General features: G+C 41.1%; 1 protein-coding gene across 1 annotated transcript; it reads right to left on the reverse strand.

Moving 5' to 3' along the window:
- Window positions 1–5030: 5030 nt before the first annotated feature.
- Window positions 5031–11479, reverse strand: LOC119355638 (protein hsr-9-like). The gene is made up of 12 exons (XM_037622467.1): window positions 11133–11479; window positions 10597–10800; window positions 10333–10514; window positions 9131–9257; window positions 8856–9047; window positions 7351–8040; window positions 6842–6943; window positions 6657–6739; window positions 6371–6422; window positions 6188–6256; window positions 6071–6105; window positions 5031–5685 (listed from the first exon to the last, which is right to left on the reverse strand). Exons 1-12 carry the CDS (start codon window positions 11238–11240, stop codon window positions 5301–5303), a joined length of 2229 nt encoding a protein of 742 aa, XP_037478364.1. The 5' UTR covers window positions 11241–11479; the 3' UTR covers window positions 5031–5300.
- Between the last annotated feature and the right edge of the window lie 15021 nt (window positions 11480–26500).

Consider the following 26500-nt stretch of genomic DNA (forward strand, 5'->3'; position numbering starts at 1 on the left):
AAATCCGGCCCGCAAATTCCAAAACCTGTTTTCAAATGGTGGTTGTGGCCGCCGGATGTCCGGCACTTGCCCGCATGTCCGAGGCCCCAATTTTGGCCAGATATCCGGGCCTTGGCCAGATGTCCGAGGCATGTACTCTGGCATCTGTTTTCCACATGCGTGTGTGTGCTTTTCTTAGCCGCCGGATGTCCAGCCCTTCCCCGGATGTCCGGCCCAGCGCTGTCACTTACTCACAAACGGCTAGTTTTCTAGGCCTTCTATTAATACCCCTCTACTAATCCAGTAGAGGGTTGACCACTTCATTCCAAATCGCCCAAGAACACAAGTGGCTCCCTCTCACTTCTCCTACACCAAATCTTAGATCCCGGAGAGATTCGTGAGAGTTCTTGAGAGTTTTTCCAATCAAGTGATAGATCCACTCCCTCTCCCTCTCTTGACCAAAGGAATTCGTGATTTGAGCAAGTATTGAGCATTTCCCCTTTTGTTCTTTTTATTCTTGGAGGTTGGAGACTCCTAGGCGGTAGGAGTGCTCCGGTGAGGAATAAACTTGTGATTTGTCCCCCGGAAAGTTTGTGAAGGTTTGGAGGCCGCCTCAAGATCTACCACTAGTGGTTGAGAATCGCCTTCGTGGTGATATCTCAAGGAGAATAGGGTGAGCCTTCGTGGCGTTTGTGTGCCTTCGTGGTAATATCCACCTCTCTAACGGTGACTAGCTTCCCTCCAAGAAAGTGAACATCAGGATACATCCTCGTCTTCGTGACTTTGGTTATCCCTAACCCTAACTCCTTACTTGTAGTTTACTTTGGTCACTTGACCGTGCATTCACTATATCGTGTTGTCCTCATTATATTGTGTTGGCCATTCCCTTGAAGAGATTATTTAGGCCTACACTTTATATTCGCAATTCATACTTTTTACTATTGTTCTGTCTTATGCTTAGTGTGAACTGGTAGCATGTAACATTCATTTTCATATCTTGTGACATAACTTGTGTAAGCTTGTAGTGCTTACTTGAGTTTGCTTGTATCATTCAATTCCATATATTGTGATACAATTTGTGTAAGCTTGTATTGCTTACTTGTGGTTGTGTGTATTATTCATTTCCATATCTCGCGATATACATTGAGTAAGTTTCTGTGACTTACTTGTGCTTACTCATATCCTCGTTATTCTTATCTTGTTTATCCTAAGTTGTTGGTGCACTTAGTGAGCCTAGTATATTTAGGATTTGTGCTTGAAAAGTATCCACTTAGTTTATTTCTGCATTAGGATATAGCCAAATCCGTAAAAGATTTTAAAATGCCTATTCACTCCCCTCTAGGCGACATCGTGGTCCTTCCATATATACAAACTTTTTTGTGACTGCTAGGGTGTAAACTGTGAGTCTAGTGTATTTTTGGTGGCAAGTAGGGTTTTAAATGTGAATATAGTATATTTGAAGCGGGGGTTAGGATTGTAGATGTAAACTTGTGTTGAGATGGATTTGAATATGATCCCATGGCATTTTTGTGGCATCTAGTGTCGCAAGTGTGACTTTTTATTTTAACCAATGGGTTGAGAAACTAAGCTCACATACTGTTTACGGAGGGCTATTTTATGTTAATTTTCCATATTAAGTTGCCAAAGATACATGGGGGCATATTATGGCAATAATAATGACACACAACTCCTTCGAAAGCATATTCATAATAATCGTTATCGTCTTTGGCCATCATAGAGGTCTATTAAGTACACACATGAAGGGGACATTTATAACACCTAGCCACGACAACTACGATATGTCTAATCTTTCGTACACACATGTGTTGGACACGTCTGAATAGTTTAACTTAGTTAATGTGATCATGTTTCAGGTTGCATTGTACAAAAGTCTAAAGCGCTCATATGAAAAGGAACCATTTATTATTTGTTGTTCATTAGGGAACATATCCGCTCGGGCTCCGTTTTTAATATCCACATTTATAAGTTATTCTTTCACCTATTGTCCTGTCATCGACAAAGCTACTATCTGTCATATGTATGAATTGCTTGCTTTTCACAAGGCTTTCTAAAGCCAACACAGCCAAGAGAAATCATACAGCTTTAACACATGCAAAATAATGGCATCAACCATATGAACACATATGAAGTTGTTTGCATAGAGGAGAAAGTAGGAAGAAGAAAAAGAAGGTTGACTATCTCAAAATAGAGGGAGGTCTACATAACATTTTAATTCCGGTATGTATAGTTGTGCGTATATGGATTGGGCCTATACTAGTGGTTCGTCGATATAAACAACACTCGAAGAAATAATAAATGAACGTCTTCAATGATATTTGTGCTTGCTAGGGCCCAGGGTAATTTTAATGGTTTTTGGTTTGTAATGTGATTTCATTTCAAATGAATGGATGGGAATAAAAGGCTATGGCTACGGTTTAAGGAGTGTTCTTGTATCTTAAATTTTCCCTTTCTAATCTAAGTTTCTACAAAAGATTGAGTGTAGAAAATAAGTGGCGGGCGAGCTTTTAAATATGAAGTAGGGTTATCTTTTGTGGTGGCTAGGGTTGCAAATGTTAACCCAAGGTGATATCAGATGTTCCTAGCTTGTATATGCAAAAGTATGGTGGCTAGGTCTAAAATGCGAGTGTAGAATATTGACTGAGTGTGGGTTTTAAATGTGAGTATAGTGTATTTTAGGTGGGGGTAGGATTGTAGGTGTAAATCTAGGGTGTTTTGTGGCATGTAGGGATTTAAATATGAACCCATGGCATTTCTGTGGTAGCAAGGGTTTCAAGTGCAATTTTGTTTCATTTAAATGATAGGGTGCAGAAATAACGTCACATCTAACGTATATGGAGGTTTTTTTAATTATTTTTTCATATTAAGATGCCAAAGATACACGGGAGCATTTAATGGCCATAAGAATGGCATGCAACTATTTCAAACACATATTTATAATAATTGTTGTCGGCTTGGGCCATTATAAATGTTGATTAAATACACATGAACGACACATTTATAACACCTAGAAATCACAATTGCGATATCTCCAACCTTTCGTATACATGCGTGTTGGACACGTCTAGATAGTTTAACTTAGTTAATGTGATCCTCTTTCTTTCTTTCTGTGAGGGGAAAGGATGTTTTAACAAGCTCACAGAGGTACAATCATTAGCAACAAGTTCGGAAACAAAATGTGGGGATTGGTTAAGCCAGCACGCATTTCTATCCCTAGATCTACATGTGCAACTTTATTTTGATCACGAGAAACTTTCACCAAAATAAACACCATATTCTCCATTAAACTTTTAATCTCCACCAAGAGGTGACTATATGCTCATTTGTTGAGAGACTCATTTGCCAGTGCCGACAACACCACTGCACAATCCGATTGAAGCTGGACTAGGAGATTCGTACGCTGGATAGCGAGACTTACTCCCTCCATGATCGCATGCAGTTCTGCTTCAAGAGCCTCATTACAGTGAAAAATATGCCGGTATGCAGCATAGATAATGTCGCTCTTGTCATATCGCAAAATCGTGTCCGACCCTACGCACCGTCTTCAGCACAAAAAGAACCATTGACGGACCACACTACCCACCCCGGCGGCGGAGCGGGCCACGGTAGCCGTGGCGGCGATGGGCGAACTTGCTTAGACGGTGGTTCCATCAACATATGAGACTTTCCTTCGATCACCTCTTTCACTCCCATCCGAGCTATTTGGAGCAAAGAATTAAGATAGTTGCATATATAATCAAAAGATACCTCCGTCGGTGGGATAGGTTTAGCATGCGCCAATTCATTGCAGATATGCCGAACCCGCCACAACACCAAAATGATCATGTGCCGAACGTGGTCATGTTGATCAACAAGCAGGTGAAGGAACCATTCCTCGCCCATACATATAATATCTCTCATGTTTAGTAGTGGCCACTGATCTTTCATTGTGTCCCACAAAATCACGACGTTTGGGCAGGCTAGCAAAGCATGAAAGGATGATTCATCTTCCCGCCCGCACACCGCACATGTTGCATGCGTACTAATATGACGCCGATTCTTCTCCAAGTTTGTAGCTCGTGTACCTGAGATCACCTTCCAGGCAAATACCGATGTGATCCTCTTTCGTGTTACCCTGTACAAAAGTTCTAGATCACTCATATGAAAAGAATCATTTATTGTTCTCTAGGGAGCATATGTGTTATGGCTCTGTTTTTAATATCCTTGTTTACAAATCATACTTTCACATGTTGTCATGTCATCCACAATCAAAGTGACAAATCATATGTATGAGTGGCTTGCTTTTCACAAATTTCTAAGGCTAGCAGAACCAAGAGAGATCATGCAACAATACATCGACACATACAAAATAACGGTATCAATCATATGAACAAATAAGCTTTTTTTGGTGGGGAGGGGGGAGGCACATATGAAGTTGTTTGCATGGAAGAGATGATTTTAAAACCGAAATGTATCGCCATTTTCCTTTACCCTTTGATTCATTTTATAAACATACGCCATAGTGTATGCTTATGTATTAAGATGTAAGGAGAATGTTAAGGACAAGTGTATATATATGGATATATACAGAGAAGTTTACCTGTCTCCGCCAACATACAAAGAAAATAATGTTCATGGTGATATTCGTGCTTTTCTATTTTCTTTTTTTCCTTTTTTTGAGAGAGAGAGAGTGAAAAGTTGAGGGTGATCTCAGAGGTTGCCGAGGTTGTAAATGCGAATTTTATGTGTAGGATAGTTTCGGTGGCAGCTATGTTTTTAAATGTGAATCTACGGGTATCTTTTATGGTGGCCACATCGACAGCATATAACACAATAAGCTATCTATAAAAGGCGATCAACAACAACATGCTTCATAGCCAGTACAAACGATCCGGGCAACAAACACGGTCAGTGAAAATACTGACAACGCACTGCTTTGGGCCGCGTAACAGGGCAAGATACCTGAAGGGAGCAAAATTTCACCGCACGTAGAGAAAAGAGACAACTTGCATAATGAAGTAGATACGGAAATGACTGCAAAAAGAACTCGACAATACAATGAAGTTGGGCTCCTCCCTTCGAGACTTTCTTCATTCATATTTGGTACTACAAAGTTAACTTTCAGATAGCAAGGTAACCCAACTACTACATAAACATCACAATGCAATAATAAAACGGCTTGAACCAAAGCAAGCATGGCATCCAATCTTCCAAAGAGGTTTCAACGCCGACCACACACAAACAAAAGTAAAGCCTAAAACATTACAGCTACTAATCAGGAGACTAGCTACAACTATTAGCTAGCTGGTTCAGCAGTAGAGCAACTAGTTGAGCATCTTCCTTCTGCGCTTCTTCCCTGTGGATGCCTTGGCAGACACCGGCTCTTCTTCTTCCTCCTCCTCATCAGATGACTCTGCTACTTTCTCCTTGGGCTTCCGTTTGCCTGAAAGACCGTTGCTCTTGGATCCATCAGAAGCTTTCACAGCGCTTGCGCCTTTTGGAGTCTTGCCGCCAGCCTCATCCTTGCTGCTTCCCCTGCTAGCAGATCGAGGCCACCTCCCCCCACCTTCAGCATCCTTTTCTGCAGTCTTCACCTTCGATTTGGCTGAAGACACAGGACTATCCTCACGCACAACTTTCGGACGCCCTCTTTTCCTGGAAGGATTGCTGTCAACAGTGCTGTCCTGCTTGCCTCTCCTACCACGAGACCTGCTTCAAATGAGCAGAAACTCAAATGTTAGTACAAACCAGGAAATCATAGATAAAACAGCATACTCAGATTGTCATGCTAAAGAAATAAAATTGGAGATTAACAACCAATGAGAGCCGTCCAGACAAGCACACATCTAAGGATCCACCTAAGTCTTGATGATTTAGACTATTGGTGCTTTGGAAAACCAAATGCATGCATGCTACAGCACCTTATTTTGAGCTTACTAACCGCAGTGAGTCACGTCAGATCTAAGATAATGAGATGGCGGAGATTGCAGTTCTATATGAATGGACCACATATACAAAGTTTTAAGTGCTAAAATGTCGATTGTCAGCTAAACGTAAAGCATATAGAAGGTGCAGAGTACAATATTAAGCTTGCCTATCAGATGCTGCATTAGGATTCTCGTCTTGCTCCTGCAGGATAGCAGACAAATTAGACAGGATCAAAAAAAGGGGATAATAGCAGCATCACAGCGTCAGGCTGCATGAGGCATACCTCATCAATGAACTCCCATCTTTCATTCTTAAGTAGCAGATGTTCAATATCACCGTCATCATACACAACCTGAATGCCAAAAGTAACATAAAAGAAAGGGAAAACATCTTGTTAGTAGCTCATGGACAGCCCAAAGGAAGAAACATGGAGATGGCAAATAGTGCCCGTCTACTGAATGTGCACCTTGTGCTTTTTTGCAGAAGCGTCAAATGACTTAACAGCACCCTTATAGAACCTGCAGAGCAAGAAACAGATTCAAAACTAACCAAACAACTGGCTAACTTAACTCATGGAGGAAATGACATAACTATGCAGACAGAAAGTTAAAGCAAGGACAAATAAATATTTGTATAGCTCGACACAGAAGTGTCGGCTTACAAATCTTGCTCAGAAATAAAAACTACATACTGACAATGGCAGAGGAACAATCCTACACCAAGGAAACATGTAACATTGTTGCAGCACTCACTTTTTGTCATCAGGCCACCACACTTTGATTCTTGAGCCAACAAGGCTCCCATCAAAAACTTTGCTCTTCTTTGACTGAGGAACCTGCCCAATAGCATGGAAAAGGCGTTAACAACAGAAAAAGGGAATCAGATCATAATAAGACACCGTCACTAGTATTCTAGTAATTAATAGAAGTGTGTATACCTCTTCAGCTTCCTGCACAAGTTTCCTTTTTGACACTCCACTGTCCCCTGGTTGGCCTTTGCTTTTTCCCGTCTTGGTCATTGATTTAGGAGACGCCATTTCCTGGATTCCAATAAAATAGTTTTTGCAGATAACCAAGTTAGATCATTATAACATGCTCAAAATATCAGCTGCCTAATACTGCTGATGGAACTGAAGCTCTATAAATTTTAACAGAACTAGAGCGTACATGGTTGCACAATGCCATTACCATTCAGAAAAAATATTATGTTAAACAAAAGATATAGAAAAGTAAAAAAACATAGTTACCATCAGACAATAGCTATAGAAATATTATGAACTGGTCATGAGTTATGACACTTCTCCAAACCACCTTAGGATTGTAAAATCATGTAAACATGAAATATAAATAGGCAAAGCAGAAACCCAACCTTCGGCAATCAATACCCATGCATGACTTATGTGCAAAGTAAACACCTGAATATGTCTACTGGTAGCAAGAAAATTACCTTCAAACTGAGATCTTCATCACTGTCTTCATCAGAGAGAGAGTCCTCTTTCCTCAGATCGGGACTGGCCGTTGGTTGTTTCTTTGAAGATTCTTCTTCACTGGACTTTCTTGATGATAATTTGTCATCTTTAGCGGGTCTTCTTGCAGGTCTCCCACCAGAAGGACTGCCTGAGCGGACTTCTTTAGATTCTAGACCTGATCCTTGACTCTTCCCAACAAGCTTCTTCTCCTGTGACTTTACTGCAGGAGGCCGGCCTCGCTTTGGTTTATCTACAGCAGGTGTACCATCAGCAGGCTTTGATGTGTCATCCGCAGGTGTACTATCAAGAGGCTTTGATGTATCATCACTAGCTTTGTTGCAAGCCTCTACCATCGGCTTATTATTGCCATCATTTGCCCCTGGTGACAGCTCCCCAGATGCAAGGTCCTGGTTATCGCTAGCAACCTTAGAATGTTCAGTCACCTTGGACTCAGTGGAAGTGCCAACCTTACTGCTTTTCTTTGAGTTGACACCAGATAGCTTTTCAGGCTCTGTGGTGACTGGCTCTGGTGCCCCCTTGTCATCAGAAACTGCTGTCTGCTTGTCATCAGTAGGCGGTTCAGATTTCTGAACAGAAGAAGCTAATCCATTTGGATTACTGTATGTAGGACTTCCATCTTGTCCGTCTTTCTCTGACTTTGAAGATTCCTGAAAAATAGAAAACATGCACAGTTATGATACATCTTACTTTCTAGAACTCTAGATACTCAATATCCAAAGCAGATACTCAGGCGACTCATCAGAAACAACCATCTGAGATACATTTTTGTCAGCTACCTACCTACATAGTTAGAACTTAGAACATAGAATTTAATAATCACCACGGCCGAAATATACTGCATATCTATCAAAACGAACTCTGGCTAATAATCTCATATTTTAGACAATGAGCAAAACAAACACTTCTACATCATGTTATAAGCTCTACCACAAACAAATCATGCATCATGCTATTGACACTAGCAGAAACCAAAACGTCTTTAACATATGTTAAGATACTCTCAGTGAATAACATATCTGAATAACACCATGGAATCTAGTATAATCACCAAACTGTTCTTTCCAATCACAAAGTTAAACCTATTCTGGCAGATATAACTGGGAGTCAAAAGGCAGACTTGAAAGTGTCCACAATCCCTTTCACAGGACAATCTGATATTTTTAACTAAACTGCAGTACGTCTTAAGCAAAACTGACACTGGATGCCTGTCAAAAGTCAAAACAGTTTATGTCCCTCTCCTACAACTACCAAGTACCCAGATAGCATAAACATATTATATTACAACCAGTGAGCAACAAGCCTGACAGCTACAAATATCAAAATAATTTAGAAGAATCTGGAAGAAAATTTGCACCCCAGGACCCTGTTTGCCCCACTCTAGTTCAAATGAATTTCCAAAATGTATTCGTAGACTTCTGAATAGGTGTCATCAACTGTTACTACGTTAGCAAGTTCAACTGACCGTGTCATTTTCAACAGCATCAATTTTGTTGTCTCTTCCAGCATCTGAAGAACTTTCTACTGAAGATGCAACAACTTTGCTGTACTCATTTAAGGGAGTGCCCTGAAGTAACTCAGCAAACACCGGCTTTAATTTTTCAGGACAAAGACGTGTTATCCTCTTTGCAAGCCGATAAGATGCTAGAAGAGAATCCTGGAATGTCAAGTTGAAAAGGCTTAGTGAAGATGGTAAGAATTATATCTCTAGTAATGCTAACAATGTATCGATGCGCTTACCTTCTTTTCCTTTTTAAGATTCCGAAGGAGGCAAGATGCCAGACCTGGATGGACAGGCTCACTCTCCTGGATTACAAACATCATTATAGTTTCCATAGAGGTGACGACAGTTTCTTGAAGTGTTGGGCTGAAATAAATTAAGAAAGTAGACGAATGTGATTAGAAATAAAAATGCAATTAACAATAATAACAGAACTAAACTACACAGAACGCGCCCATGTCATATATGGAAGGAATAAGCACAAGAAAATACGCACGCACACATAAATAGTGAATTCTTGTAGCAATCTGCTGTGACTGCGTGAAAATAAACCGTCAGTCCATAACGAAAAGCACTGACATGCCGTTTCAACTATCAACTTGCAGCAATAGAAATAATCATGGGTATTTTGAAAACTTGTTTTGGGAGTTAAAATGGTAACGAGTTCCAAACCAACAAATGGAGAACAAGGAAATAACAAAGGTTTGATGGAGTTATCATTGTTTGTGACGTGGGCTGGGATCAACTTGACCTCAGTTTTTCAAACAAGTGATTTTAAAGCTAATCATTAGCGTAGAATATGATGGAATTTTGACAAACCTAGGTAAGCAGATGTGATCAATAATCTAATCACCAAAATACAAGTTATTGACAAGGATATATCTGTAAAAATGTCACTGTAAGAGAATAGTAAAGAAGTAAATACAGATGTATTCAGTGTTAGGGCCAGCACGACCAATAAGTTGGCGATTTCAGGTCATTGAAACGTCATAACCAAATCCAAAATTAAAACATTATAACATTCAACACCAAAGAATATGTATTGTTGTATATCGTGCTCCACAGAAAAGTAGTACAGTGTACTCTACATGTATAATCATGTCGTATGAGTGACAGTAATTTCTAGGGATCTCTCAACGTCACCACAACTGTGTTGTACCTCTCCCTGATCCATTTGACATCATTGATACAACTTTCAAAGTAAAGACAACAACTATGTTATTTCGTCTCCCTAATCCATTTGACATTCCCCATGTTACTTCCAAAAGTAAAGACAACAATTACACCATGTATTCTCACTAGTCCATTTGGCATCTACCATAGTCAACATATACAGAAGCTATTCCCCACACAAAATAACATATAAAGAAGCTATTCCCCACACAAAATAACATATACAGAAGCTATGAAAATAAAAAGAAGAGAAAAACATGTTCCACACCTTATGATCCTGAAAAAGTGTGTGAATGTTTCCTGGATCAAGTCGTCACAGTCAAGGTCCAACATTAGGACGCAAGACCTGACCTTGGCGATGGTTTCCAGCATGGAAACTCGCTTTGCAAACAACGGGCTTTTGGTATCATCCAGCTTGCCGAAAGCGTCCACAACCACTGTGAACACACCCTGAAGCCGCCAAGTAAATAGAAGGGTAAGCCGCCAGGTACAAAGTTTCATCATGAGAAGAATTCATCACGAGAAGACTCACCCTCATCACATCATCCTCGTACGGAGGATCTGGTGCGGAGACCCTGGTAACCTCTGTTAGGCAACATGCTATACCAACCTTAACCCCCGGGTGAGGGTGGTTTAGCAGATCCTCTCTGACCAAAGCATCCATCATGGGCCGAATAGCAGCGCGCGTGCTGTCGGGTGGAGACTGGTCCACCCTGGACAACCAGATCTCTGCTTCCTGCACAAATGAAACATCAATTGTGAGTATCTAGACTAGCAATCAAAATAGCAACCACTGCCTGTAACTAACCAGTTAGGGTAGACTACAGAGCACAGATACAATCCAACGCTAAATAAATAATATAATAGCATCGCACAGGTAATTCGGTCCTTGTGACTAGCAAAGGCAAAAACAAGTGATTCAACGCAGGGGCCGGGAGGCGATAAATCTCCAACCTTATCTAGAAGGTATAAAATATCGACGGATACAAGAACAATGATACTAACAGCGAAGGCGACCAAAAAAGAAAAAAGAAAAAAGCAGTGATTCGAATTCGCCGGGGCGCTCACCTCGAGCAACGCTTGCAGCTCCTTGTTGGAGTCCGGGAGCGAGACGAAGCGCGCGGCGACGTCGCGCAGCCGCCGCTCGACTTCCATCTGCGCACCCCCCGACGCCATCAGCGGGGAGGGCTCGGGCGCGGCCCCAATCGGAGGACGGTGGAAGGATCTAGCCGGGGAAGGTGGTTAGGGTTTCGGGAGGGGGGGTCGTGGGAGGGGGAGACGGGAGCACGAAAGCTTTGGGTGGGTAGTTTGGGGGGAAGTTTTGGCGATAGAGACGAACGGGGGGTTTCTACTACTTCAATATTTTCCCTCCTCTCTCTCCTCTCCTACTCTCTCGCTCTCTCTCCATCCGCGAGTCGTGCTGCGGACGGTTTTGCCCGCTTTTTAGGTTGTGTGGTTCGGCCTGGGCCAGACGTGGGGTACTTATACTCGCACGGGTAAATCTTTTCCAGGCACGCTATAAATGTCTGCTATAAATAGCGAATATCGCAATATTGTGTGGGCTGGGGTGCAGGGTGTGAAATTGGAGTGATTTGCTGGTGGCCAGGGTTGTAAACGTGAACCCAGGGTAATTTTGGCGGTGGAGTGATTTGCTGGTGGCCAGGGTTGTAAACGTGAACCCAGGATAATTTTGGCGGTCCACGGGGGTTGTGATGTGAGATTTTCTGTTTCGAATGGACGGACCAGAATATAAAGGTAGTAAATTGTAGAAAATCTTTTCGAGGTATGCTATAAATGCCTCCTAGAGATAGAGACAAGATTGTTAGGTGGCGGGTGGGGCTTAAGTGTAGAATTTGAGTATTCTGTTGGTGGCTAGGGCTATATATGTAAAACCTTAAGAAGATTTTGGGTTGTAGTGTAAAAATTTTGTATTGAATGAATGGACGAGAATAAAAGCTAGCAAATTGAGTAGAACTTTCCATGCATGCTATAAATGTCTCCTAAAGATATACTTCCTCCGTTTCTAAATATTTGTCTTTTTAGAGATTTCAACAAGTGACTACATACGGAGCAAAATGAGTGAATCTACACTCTAAAATATGTCTATATACATCCGTATATAGTAGTCCATTTGAAATCTCTAAAAAGACAAATATTAGGAACGGAGGGAGTGGACGAAATATTAGGTGGTTGGTAGACTTTCTGTAAAATTAGAGTTTTGCTAGCGGGCAAGGTTATAAACATGGGCCCGAGGCAATTTTAGGGGGTTGTGATGTGGAAAAAAACTATTTTCAAATGGTAGGGTGGGAATAAAAGGTGGTTGGTAGGTTTACAAAGGATTCTTTTTCATGAATTGTCTATGTATTCTATAGATGTCTATAAATGATAGAGATGAGAAAAAACAAACCTTGCGTGATCTCACGGCTTGGTGGGAACATAAACGCGAGATTTTGGACATAGCTAGGGTTCAGAATGTGAATTCAGAGTACTTTTGGTGACAGCTAGGGTTTAAAATGTGAATGTAGGGTACTTTGGTGGTGCCTCGGGGTTTTGAATGTGACTGTAGGACCTTTTTCTATGGCAACTAGGGTTTAACATATTAATCTATGGTGTTTTAGTGAAGCTAGGGTTGTAGATGTAAATCTAGGGTATTCTTTCTGTGGTGGCTAAGGGTTTAAATATGAATATAGGGAATTTTGTGTGATGGCGGGGTTGTTAATGCAAATGTCATATTTTAAAAGGCGGGATGAGAAAATAAGGTCACGGGTAGAGTTTATGGAGGGTTGTTTGCCTGAATTATAGTTTTTTTGTTTTATTACACACATGGAAGATACATTTATAAAACCTAACCAGTACAATTACGACGCCTTCAACTTTTCTAGATACACGTGTTTTGGACACATGAGGGGAGTGTAAGTTAGTTAACGAGATTCAATTTTGTGTTATCTTTCATAAAAGTTCGGAGCATTCATATTAGAAGAATCATTTATAGACCATATTGTCGCACATTGTCCTTTCATTGGCAAATGAAGCGACGTAAGATATTGCTGTCATATTTTGACACAAAAAGTTCTAAAGCTACCACAACTAAGACAGATCATGTAACAACGATTTGATGAATAGTGGTATCATTTGAAATTTTTGATTGAAACATATACATAGTTGTTTGCATGGAAGAGAAAATTGGAAGAAGACAACAAGAGTGACTCTTTACAAATAGTCGAAGCTCTAGACACAGCTTTAGCATTAGTGTAGGTTGTTGCACTTTCGTATTGGTATATTTAATAAAACATTGTGGATCTACACAAAGAGGTATGTCTACTTCAACCAACATAGACAAGACACAAGAAAATACCAGATGAAAATAAATGTTCGCTGTGACATTTTGTGCTTGCGAGGGTATGCCAACATGCTCCATCATCCCAAAAAAGCACTAGAAAAGGACAAGCAGTTGACCATCTTACAATAACTAGAAAAACAACATCACATGTCGCCCATAGGCTTTATGCGACGCAATAGGCAATAGCCACACTTCTTCGAGAATGGGATTGAAGTCATCGCTAAAAGGACAAAGCAATGGACGCTCTTGAATCTCTGCCTAGACTTCAATCTCTACTAGTTGTCGACACCCGAATTTGCTCATCGCACACTTTTAGATATCACATTTGTCCCACACAAGCTTATTTCAATGACCAGTGTTGCATTGCATGGAGCCAAAGTATCAGATGGTTATTGACTCTTGGAAAATACACCATAACCACAGAAGGGTTCTAAGTGTGAAGTTAGAGTATCTTCGCAATGGCTACGACCTACAGTTGTAAATGTACTCAGGTGATCTCAAAGGTTATTGGGTTTGTAAATGCGAATTTTGGGTGGCGGCTGGGCTTGAAATGTGAATCTAGGGTATTTTTGGCATTGGGTGGGATTGTAAATGTGAATGTATGGTATTTTTTAGCAACTTGGTATATTAATATGTAGCATGTTTGGGTGGCTAGGGTTATAAGTGAGAATTTTTGTGATGGGACAAGAAAATCATACTATCTCTTGTGTTACCTTGTACGAAGGTTCTAGAAAACTCGTATCAAAATAAATATTTTGAAAATTTTTATGAATAGCTTGCTTCCCACAAGGATTTTTGAAGCTAGAACAACCAATTGATGTCATGCAACAACACCTATAGACAAACAGATAGTTCTATGAATTGACTTTATGTACAAATATTGCTTTCATGGAGGATAAAATTGGATGCCAAAATAAAGTTGACTCTTTACAAATGGATGAAGCTGCGGCGCGGGTTTTAATACCGGTATGTACTTTGTTGTCCTTTAGTATTGTTAGTTTGTTTTATAAACATGCAACATAGCGTGTGTGTTTGTATTATGAAGTGAGGAGATCGTAAAAGGAAAGGTACATATATGAACATATAGAAATGTACGCCTACGTCTGCAAATACACACCAGATTCGAGAAATGACAAATGAGCATAAATATTCATGTTTACATTTGTGGTTACTAGAGTTGGTGCATGCCAATGCTCCCCCGTCACCAAACTAGATATTAGAGAAGGATGACGTGGATGGCCATCTTCTACAACTAGAAAAATGTCATTAAATGTGGACCATTGACTTTAAAAGTTGGGGTAGCCACTCATCCCCGAGGGTGTGATCAGATTCATCGCTAAAAGAGCATGACGAGGTACATTCTTTATTCTTTCTATCCTGGTTTTGAAACGACTGTCAAACATCAGTAGGAAGACACCCAAATATGCTTGTTGCATGTTTATAGATTCTGGGACTACTCTCCAAAGCTTCCGAAGGGGAGATAATATCGTCATGTGGAGCCAAAAATGTCGAGTGACCACAAATTCTTAAACAATCCATCGCAGTGAGTGAAGGATTATTCAACTAACCCTCCATGTACTACTTGTAGGCTATAAATGTGCACCGGGGGTAATCTTAGTGTTTTGGGGGTTGTATTGTCATTATTCCAAGGTTGTCAGAATGGTGATTTGAATCGGATCGGAGCTCCGATGATAGGATCGCAGATCGTAGAATCTTAGCTATCATGTTCGTAAAATCATAGATTCTATAAACCAAAATTGTAGAACCAAAGGGGTTAGTTTGGATCGTAAAACCGTAGAATCGTGATTCTGACAACCTTGCATTATTCTATTTCAAACAAATGGGTGAGAAGAAAATGCAGGGCTAGGGTTAAGGAGGGTTGTCTTTCATGATTTTTTTGTATAAATTACAAAAATTTACAAAGTTATAAGCATGGAAAATACAAGGCGGGCAGGGTTTAAAAACATGAGATTAGTTATCTTCGGTGGCGGCTAGGGGTTGTAAATGTAAACCTAGGGTGATATCAAAGGTTGTCGGCATGGTAAAAACAAACTTTTGGTGGCGTTCAGGGTTTAAAATGTAGAAAACTAGGATATTTTGGTGTCTACTAGAGCCGAAAACGTGAATGTAGGGTGTTCTTGGTAGCAATTTGGGTTTAAAGTGTGAATCTAGGGTACTTTTGGCACAGCTAAGGGTGTACATGTAAATACATATATTTTTTATAGCGCCCAGGGATTATATCTAAATCTAGGGTATTTTTTTAAACCAGAGTTCTTTTGGTTGTAAGTGCGAGAAAATATTATCACGACTAGGGGTTGTTGAGGTTTCTACATTTTACATAGATTCACCTGAGATTATTACGGCAATTGTAAGAAAAACCTCTCATGGAAGTGTTGGGGAACGTAGTAATCTCAAAAAAATTCCTACGCACACGCAAGATCATGGTGATGCATAGCAACGAGAGGGGAGAGTGTTGTCCACGTACCCTCGTAGACCGAAAGCGGAAGTGTTAGCACAACGCGGTTGATGTAGTCGTACGTCTTCACGATCCGACCGATCCAACTACCGAACGCACGGCACCTCCGAGTTCAGCACACGTTCAGCTCGATGACGTCCCGCGAACTCCGATCCAGCAGAGCTTCACGAGAGAGTTCCGTCAGCACGACGGTGTGGTGACGGTGATGATGTTGCTACCGACACAGGGCTTCGCCTAAGCACTGCTACGATATAACCGAGGTGGAATATGGTGGAGGGGGGCACCGCACACGGCTGGGAGAGATCAACTGATCAACTTGTGTGTCTAGAGGTGCCCCCTGCCCCTGTATATAAAGGAGCAAGGGGGAGGCCGGCCGGCCCTCTATGGGCGTGCCAGGAGGAGGAGTAGGACTCCCCTTTCCTACTCCTACTAGGAGGAGGAAAGGAAGGAGGATAAGGAGAAGGAAGGAGAAGGAGGAAAAGGAGGAAAGGGGGGGCAGCCCCCTAGTCCAATTCGGTTTGGGCTAGGGGGGCCGCGCGCCCTGCCTCCTCTCTTCCATCACTTGGCCCATGAGGCCCATTACTTCTTCCTCGTATTCCCGTAACTCCCCGGTACCCCCGAAAATACCCGAATCACTCGGAACCTTTCCGATGTCCGAATATAGTCGTCCAATATATAGATCTTTACGTCTCGACCATTTCGAGACTCCTCGTCATGTCCCCGATCTCATCCGGGACTCCAAACTACCTTCGGTACATCAAATCACATAAACTCATAATACAATTGTAACCGAAACTTTAAGCGTGCGGACCCTACGGGTTCGAGAACTATGTAGACATGACCGAGACATGTCTCCGGTCAATAACCAATAGCGGAACCTGGATGCTCATATTGGCTCCCACATATTCTACGAAGATCTTTATCGATCAGACCGCATAACAACATATGTTGTTCCCTTTGTCATCGGTATGTTACTTGCCCGAGATTCGATCGTCGGTATCTCAATACCTAGTTCAATCTCGTTACCGGCAAGTCTCTTTACTCGTTTCATAATACATCATCCCACAACTAACTCATTAGTTGCAATGCTTGCAAGACTTAAGTGATGTGCATTACCGAGAGGGCCCAGAGATACCTCTCCAACAATCAGAGTGACAAATCTTAATCTCGAAATACGCCGACCCAACAAGTACCTTCGGAGACACCTATAGAGCACCTTTATAATCACCCAGTTACGTTATGACGTCTGATAGCACACAAAGTGTTCCTCTGGTAAATGGGAGTTGCATAATCCCATAGTCATAGGAACATGTATAAGTTATGAAGAAAGCAATAGCAATAAACTAAACGATCAAGTGCTAAGCTAATGGAATGGGTCAAGTCAATCACATCATTCTCCTAATGATGTGATCCCGTTAATCAAATGACAACTCATGTCTATGGTTAGGAAACATAACCAGCTTTGATTAATGAGCTAGTCAAGTAGAGGCATACTAGTGACACTTTGTTTGTCTATGTATTCACACATGTATTATGTTTCCGGTTAATATAATTCTAGCATGAATAATAAACATTTATCATGATATAAGGAAATAAATAATAACTTTATTATTGCCTCCAGGGCATATTTCCTTCAGTCTCCCACTTGCACTAGAGTCAATAATCTAGTTCACATCGCCATGTGATTTAACATCAATAGTTCACATTACCATGTGATTAACACCCATAGTTCACATCGTCATGTGACCAACACCCAAAGGGTTTACTAGAGTCAATAATCTAGTTCACATCACTATGTGATTAATACCCAAAGAGTACTAAGGTGTGATCATGTTTTGCTTGTGAGGGAAGTTTAGTCAACGGGTCTGCCGCATTCAGATCCATATGTATTTTGCAAATTTCTATGTCAACGATGCTCTGAACGGAGCTACTCTAGCTAATTGCTCCCACTTTCAATATGTACCCAGATCGAGACTTTGAGTCATCTGGATTAGTGTCGAAACTTGCATCGACGTAACCATTTACGATGAACCTTTTGTCACCTCCATAATCGAGAAATACATCATTATTCCACTAAGGATAATTTTGACCAATGTCCAGTGATCTACTCCTAGATCACTATTGTACTCCCTTGCCAAACTCAGGGTAGGGTATACAATAGGTCTGGTACACAGCATGGCATACTTTACATAACCTATGGCTGAGGCATAGGGAATGACTTTCATTCTCTCTTTATCTTCTGCCGTGGTCGGGTTTTGAGTCTTACTCAACTTCACACCTTTGTAACACGGGCAAGAACTCCTTCTTTGACTGTTCTATTTTGAACTACTTCAAAATCTTGTCAAGGTATGTACTCATTGAAAAACTTATCAAGCGTCTTGATCTATCTCTATAGATCTTTATGCTCAATATGTAAGCAGCTTCACTGAGGTCTTTCTTTGAAAAACTCCTTTCAAATATTCCTTTATGCTTTGCAGAATAATTCTACATTATCTCCGATCAACAATATGTCATTCACATATACTTATCAGAAATGTTGTAGTGCTCCCACTCACTTTCTTGTAAATACAGGCTTCACCGCAAGTCTGTATAAAACTATATGCTTTGATCAACTTATCAAAGCGTATATTCCAACTCCGAGATGCTTGCACCAGTCCATAGATGGGCTGGAGCTTGCATATTTTGTTAGCACCTTTAGGATTGACAAAACCTTCTGGTTGCATCATATACAACTCTTCTTTAATAAATCCATTAAGGAATGCAGTTTTGTTTATCCATTTGCCAGATTTCATAAAATGTGGTAATTGCTGACATGATTCGGACAGACTTAAGCATAGATACGAGTGAGAAACTCTCATCGTAGTCAACACCTTGAACTTGTCGAAAAACTTTTGCGACAATTCTAGCTTTGTAGATAGTAACACTACTATCACCGTCCGTCTTCATCTTGAAGATCCATTTATTTTTTATGGCTTGCTAATCATCGGGCAAGTCAACCAAAGTCCACACTTTGTTCTCATACATGGATCCCATCTCAGATTTTATGGCCTCAAGCCATTTCACGGAATCTGGGCTCATCATCGCTTCCTCATAGTTCATAGGCTCGTCATGGTCAAGTAACATGACCTCCAGAACAGGATTATCATACCACTCTGGTGCGGATCTCACTTTATCTACAAGGTTCGGTAGTAACTTGATCTGAAGTTTACATGATCATCATCATTAGCTTCCTCACTAATTGGTGTAGTAGTCACAGGAACAGATTTCTGTGATGAACTACTTTCCAATAGGGGAGCAGGTACAGATACCTCATCAAGTTCTACTTTCCTCCCACTCACTTCTTTCGAGAGAAACTCCTTCTCTAGAAAGGATCCATTCTCAGCAACGAATATCTTGCCTTCGGATCTGTGATAGAAGGTGTACCCAACATTTTCTTTTTGGGTATCCTGTGAAGATTTACTTCTCCGATTTGGGTTTGAGCTTATCATGTTGAAACTTTTTCACATAAGCATCGCAGTCCCAAACTTTAAGAAACGACAGCTTAGGTTTCTCGCCAAACCACAATTCATACGATGTCATCTCAACGGATTTAGATGGTGCCCTATTTAACGTGAATGTAGCTGTCTCTCATGCATAACCCCAAAACGATAGTGGTAATCGGTGATACATCATAGATCGTACCATATCTAATAAAGCACGGTTACGACGTTCAGACACACCATTACACTGTGGTGTTCCAGGTGGCGTGAGTAGTCAAACTATTTCACATTGTTTTAACTGAAGGCCAAACTCGTAACTCAAATATTTTACTTCTGCGATCATATCGTAGAAACTTTTATTTTTGTTACGATGATTCTCAACTTCACTCTAAAATTCTTTGAACTTTTTAAATATTTCAGACTTGTGTTTCATCAAGTAGATATACTCATATCTGCTCAAATCATCTGTGAAGATCAGAAAATAATGATACCTGCCGCAAGCCTCAATATTCATCGAACCACATACATTAGTATGTATGATTTTGAACAAACCGGTTGCTCGCTCCATTGTTCCGGAGAACGGAGTCTTAGTCATCTTGCCCATGAGGCATGGTTCGCAAGCATCAACTGATTCATAATCAAGTGATTCCAAAAGCCCATCAGCATGGATTTTCTTCATGCGCTTTACACCAATATAACCTAAACGGCAGTGCCACAAATAAGTTGCACTATCATTATTAACTTTGGATCTTTTGGCTTCAATATTATGAAAATGTGTATCACCACGATCGAGATCCAACAAACCATTTTCATTGGGTGTATGACCATAGAAGGTTTTATTCATGTAAACAGAACAATAATTATTCTCTAACTTACATGAATAACCGTATTGCAATAAATATGATCCAATCATATATATGCTCAACGCAAACACCAAATAACATTTATTTAGGTTCAACACTAATCCCGAAAGTATAGGGAGTGTGCGATGATGATCATATCAATCTTGGAACCACTTCCAACACACATCGTCACTTCACCCTTAACTAGTCTCTGTTTATTTTGCAACTCCCATTTCGAGTTACTACTCTTAGCAACTGAACCAGTATCAAATACCGAGGGGTTGCTATAAACACTAGTAAAGTACACATCAATAACATGTATATCAAATATACCTATGTTCATTTTGCCATCCTTCTTATCCGCCAATTACTTGGGGTAGTTCCGCTTCCAATTACCAGTCCCTTTGCAGTAGAAGCACTTAGTTTCAGGCTTAGGTCCAGACTTGGTTTTTTTCACTTGAGCAGCAACTTGTTTGTCGTTCTTCTTGAAGTTCCCCTTTCTTCCCTTTGTCCCTTTACTTGAAACTAGTGGTTTTACCATCAACACTTGATGCTTTTCTTGATTTCTACCTTCGTCGATTTCAGCATCACGAAGAGCTTGGGAATCGTTTCCGTTATCCCTTGCATATTATAGCTCATCACGAAGTTCTACTAACTTGGTGATGGTGACTAGAGAATTCTGTCAATCACTATTTTATCTGGAAGATTAACTCCCACTTGATTCAAGCGATTGTAGTACCCAGACAATCTGAGCACATGCTCACTGCTTGAGCTATTCTCCTCCATCTTTTAGCTATAGAACTTGTTGGAGACTTCATATCTCTCAACTCGGGTATTTACTTGAAATATTAACTTCAACTCCTGGAACATCTTATATGGTCCATGACGTTCAAAACGTCTTTGAAATCCCGATTCTAAGCTGTTAAGCATGGTGCACTAAACTATCAAGTAGTCATCATATTGAGCTAGCCAAACGTTCATAACGTCTGCATCTGCTCCTGCAATAGACAAGTCACCTAGCGGTGCATCAAGGACATAATTCTTCTGTGCAGCAATGAGGATAAACCTCAAATCATGGACCCAGTCCGCATCATTGCTACTATCATCTTTCAACTTAGTTTTCTCTAGGAACACATATAAAACATAGGGAAGCAATAACACGAGCTATTGATCTACAACATAGATATGCAAATACTATCAGGACTAAGTTCATGATAAATTAAAGTTCAATTAATCATATTACTTAAGAACTCCCACTTAGAAAGACATCCCTCTAATCTTCTAAGTGATCACGTGATCCAAATCAACTAAACCATAACCAATCATCACGTGAAATGGAGTAGCTTTCGTTGGTGAACATCAATATGTTGATCATATCTACTATATGATTCACGCTCGACCTTTCGGTCTTAGTGTTCCGAGGCCATATTTGCATATGCTAGGCTCGTCAAGTTTAACCTGAGTATTCTGCGTGTACAAAGCTGGCTTGCACCCATTGTAGATGGACGTAGAGCTTATCACACCCGATCATCATGTGGTGTCTGGGCACGACGAACTTTGGCAACGGTGCATACTCAGGGAGAACACTTTTATCTTGAAATTCAGTGAGAGATCATCTTATAATGCTACCGTCAATCAAAGCAAGATAAGACGCATACAAGATAAACATCACATGCAATCAATATAAGTGATATGATATGGCCATCATCATCTTGTGCTTGTGATCTCCATCTCCGAAGCACCGTCATAATCACCATCGTCACCGACACGACACCTTGATCTCCATCGTAGCATCATTGTCGTCTCGCCAATCTTATGCTTCCACGACTATCGCTACCGCTTAGTGATAAAGTAAAGCATTACAATGCAATTGCATTGCATACAATAAAGTGACAACCATATGGCTCCTGCCAGTTGCCGATAACTCGGTTACAAAACATGATCATCTCATACAATAAAATTTAGCATCATGTCTTGACCATATCACATCACAACATGCCCTGCAAAAACAAGTTAGACGTCCTCTACTTTGTTGTTGCAAGTTTTACGTGGCTGCTACGGGCTTAGCAAGAACCGTTTTTACCTACGCATCAAAACCACAACGATAGTTTGTCAAGTTGGTGCTATTTTAACCTTCGCAAGGACCGGGCGTAGCCACACTTGGTTCAACTAAAGTTGGAGAAACTGACACCCGCCAGCCACCTATGTGCAAAGCACGTCGGTAGAACCAGTCTCGCGTAAGCGTACGCGTAATGTCGGTCCGGGCCGCTTCATCCAACAATACCGCCGAACCAAAGTATGACATGCTGGTAAGCAGTATGACTTATATCGCCCACAACTCACTTGTGTTCTACTCGTGCACAACATCAACGCATAAAACCTAGGCTCGGATGCCACTGTTGGGGAACGTAGTAATTTCAAAAAAAATCCTACGCACACGCAAGATCATGGTGATGCATAGCAACGAGAGGGGAGAGTGTTGTCCACGTACCCTCGTAGACCGAAAGCGGAAGCATTAGCACAACGCGGTTGATGTAGTCGTACGTCTTCACGATCCGACCGATCCAAGTACCGAACGCACGGCACCTTCGAGTTCAGCACACGTTCAACTCGATGACGTACCGCAAACTCCGATCCAGCAGAGCTTCACGGGAGAGTTCCGTCAGCACGACGGCATGGTGATGGTGATGATGTTGCTACCAACGCAGGGCTTCGCCTAAGCACTGCTACGATATAACCGAGGTGGAATATGGTGGAGGGGGGCACCGCACACGGCTGGGAGAGTTCAACTGATCAACTTGTGTGTCTAGAGGTGCCCCCTGCCCCTGTATATAAAGGAGCAAGGGGGGAGACCGGCCGACCCTCTATGGACGTGCCAGGAGGAGGAGTCCTCCTCCTAGTAGGAGTAGGACTCCCCTTTCCTACTCCTACTAGGAGAAGGAAAGGAAGAAGGAGAAGGAGAAGGAAGGAGAAGGAGGAAAAGGAGGAAAGGGGGGCGGCCCCCTAGTCCAATTCGGTTTGTGCTAGGGGGGCCACGCGCCTTGCCTCCTCTCTTCCACCACTTGGCCCAAGAGGCCCATTACTTCTTCCTCGTATTCCCGTAACTCCCCGGTACCCCCGAAAATACCCGAATCACTCAGAACCTTTCCGATGTCCGAATATAGTCGTCCAATATATCGATCTTTACGTCTCGACCATTTCGAGACTCCTCGTCATGTCCCCGATCTCATCCGGGACTCCAAACTACCTTCGGTACATCAAATCACATAAACTCATAATACAATTGTCACCGAAACTTTAAGCGTGCGGACCCTACGGGTTTGAGAACTATGTAGACATGACCGAGACATGTCTCCGGTCAATAACCAATAGCGGAACCTGGATGCTCATATTGGCTCCCACATATTCTACGAAGATCTTTATCGGTCAGACCGCATAACAACATACGTTGTTCCCTTTGTCATCAGTATGTTACTTGCCCGAGATTCGATCATCGGTATCTCAATACCTAGTTCAATCTCGTTACCGGCAAGTCTCTTTACTTGTTCCGTAATACATCATCTCACAACTAACTCATTAGTTGCAATGCTTGCAAGGCTTAAGTGATGTGCATTACCGAGAGGCCCCAGAGATACCTCTCCAACAATCGGAGTGACAAATCCTAATCTCGAAATACGCCAACCCAACAAGTACCTTCGGAGACACCTGTAGAGCACCTTTATAATCACCCAGTTACGTTGTGACGTTTGGTAGCACACAAAGTGTTAATCTGGTAAACGGGAGTTGCATAATCTCATAGTCATAGGAACATGTATAAGTTATGAAGAAAGCAATAGCAGTAAACTAAACGATCAAGTGCTAAGCTAATGGAATGGGTCAAGTCAATCACATCATTCTCCTAATGATGTGATCCCGTTAATCAAATGACAACTCAAGTCTATGGTTAGGAAACATAACCATCTTTGACTAACGAGCTAGTCAAGTAGAGGCATACTAGTGACACTATGTTTGTCTATGTATTCACACATGTATTATGTTTTCGGTTAATACAATTCTGGCATGAATAATAAACATTTATCTTGATATAAGAAAATAAATAATAACTTTATTATTGCCTCTAGGGCATATTTCCTTCAGGAAGAATATTTTATAACAAGTTTTCTCATGTTTGGTCATTATATGTTTGTTGAATACACACATGCAGTAGACAATTATAAAACATAGCCACCACAATTATGACATCTCCAACCCTTCTGGTACACGTACATGTCTCGATAGCTCAACTTAGTCAATTTAATCCTCTTTCGTGTTACCTTACACACAAATTCTAAAGCACTTGCATGAAAAGAACCATTGTAACTTTACAAGCCATATTGTCACCTATTATCCCATCATCGGTGGTCAAAGTGACAAAGCTACTATATGTAATACATGCACATTGATTGCTTTCCATAAGGGTTTGTAAAGCCACCCTGACGAGGAAGATCATGCAACAACACTTTACACACACAAAATAATTTTTCAATTGCCTTTGGGCACGAACACATATGGATGTTGTTTAATGCATACTGGTACATATGTTGTTGCCCTTCAGCATTAGTTTATTTTATAAACATACATCGTATGAGATTATTACAACATATACATATATGTGTCTATAGAGAGATGTACTCCTAGTTCCACCAACATACAAAAAGATACATGAAAATAAGAAAATGAACATGAATGTTCACCAGGACATACGTGGTTGCCGTGGTCACCATATGTTGTTGTATCCTCTCGTCACCAACACAGTCGCTAGAGAAGGATGACCATCTAACCACCAACTAGAAAACACCATCGCATACCGCCCATTGGCTTTCCAAGCCATGGTAGCCGCACGTCTCTAAGGATGGGCAAATACATTGATGAAATGCACTCAAATTTGCTCGTCACACACTTGTACATACTATAATTGTCATCCCTATCATTTCTAAAGGATCGTTGTTTCCACCATGCAGGGCTAAAGCGTCGGATATGGCCACCAACTCAAAAGCAATCCACTATATACATGCACTCTCGACCTGTTATAAACATGGGCTCAAGGAAATTTTAGTGGTTATGGGTTGTAATGTGATTTTTTTCCACATGAATGAGTGGGAATAAAAAGGACGCAACTAGGGTTTACATAGGGCTCTCTTTCCATGAATTCCCCGTACACTATAAATGTCCAAAAAGGATAGAGATGAGAAAATAGTGGTGGGTAGGGTCTTAATGTGAAGTTGGGGTATCATTGGTGACACATAGGGTTGTAAATGTAAACTTGAGATATTTTCAAAGTTTGTTTTGGTTGCATGTGTGGACTTTTGGTGACGTCTAGGATTTAAAATGTGTATCTAAGATATTTCTGGTGTTGGTTGTGGTGGTAAATGTGAATGTTGGGTTATATTTCGTGGCAACAAGTGTTCTAAATGATCGGGGGTGTTTTGGTGGGGGTTGGAGGTGCGGATATGAATCTAGCTAGGGTATTTTTGGTGCTGTCTAGAGGATTAGATACGAATTTAAGGCATTTCTTGTGGTGGGCAATGTTGTAGTTCTGTTTTTTTTAACAATTGGACGAGAAAAATTGGACGATTAGGGTTTCATGAAGGGTTTATTTGAGTGATTCTTCATATATATTTGCCCAAGATTCATGGGAGAGTATTATGATAATTTGGATGGCATTAATTGTTAAAATGCATATACATCATAATGACTTTTGTCGTATTTGTTCATTACATATGTTTATTACATGCATGAAGAGTGTGGCGCTTATATAACCTAGACCCCACAATGATGACATGTCTAACCTTTCAATAGAAGTATGTTGAACACGCATGTATAGTTGTAGGATCGCAAGTAGGTCTAGAGGGGGGGGGGTTATTAGACTATTTGGCCAATAAAAACTTAGTCTTATCCCAATTTTAGTTCTTGGCAAGTTTTAACAATTTTAGCAAGTCTTGTCACACTCTACACATGCAAGACTAAGATAGTAGGTAGCGGAAAAGCAAATACTTTGAATATAAACATAAAGGAGGGGTTAAAGAAAATCAAACCCAATGAAGACATAATGAATTTTCTCGTGGTTCCGATAGGTGGTGCTATCGTACGTCCACACTGATGGAGACTTCCACCCATGGAGGGTAACAACGGTTGCGCGAGTTCACGGAGGGCTCCCCCCACAAAGGGTCCATGAAGAAGGAACCTTGTCTATGCCATCATGGCTTACACCCACGAAGGACTAGCCTCACTCGGGTAGATCTTCACGAAGTAGGCGATCT

The sequence above is a fragment of the Triticum dicoccoides genome, chromosome 2A (genome assembly GCF_002162155.2).
Source record: "Triticum dicoccoides isolate Atlit2015 ecotype Zavitan chromosome 2A, WEW_v2.0, whole genome shotgun sequence".
Classification (NCBI taxonomy): domain Eukaryota; kingdom Viridiplantae; phylum Streptophyta; class Magnoliopsida; order Poales; family Poaceae; genus Triticum; species Triticum dicoccoides.

Excerpts from the sequence above, each read along its gene's own strand:
- LOC119355638 (XM_037622467.1), bottom strand. The coding sequence starts at position 11,240 with ATGGCGTCGGGGGGTGCGCAGATGGAAGTCGAGCGGCGGCTGCGCGAC. Across the intron at positions 6,257-6,370 it reads CTTCTGCAAAAAAGCACAAG|GTTGTGTATGATGACGGTGA; the intron begins GTGCACATTCAG and ends TTTGGCATTCAG. Across the intron at positions 5,686-6,070 it reads CCTAATGCAGCATCTGATAG|GTCTCGTGGTAGGAGAGGCA; the intron begins GCAAGCTTAATA and ends CATTTGAAGCAG.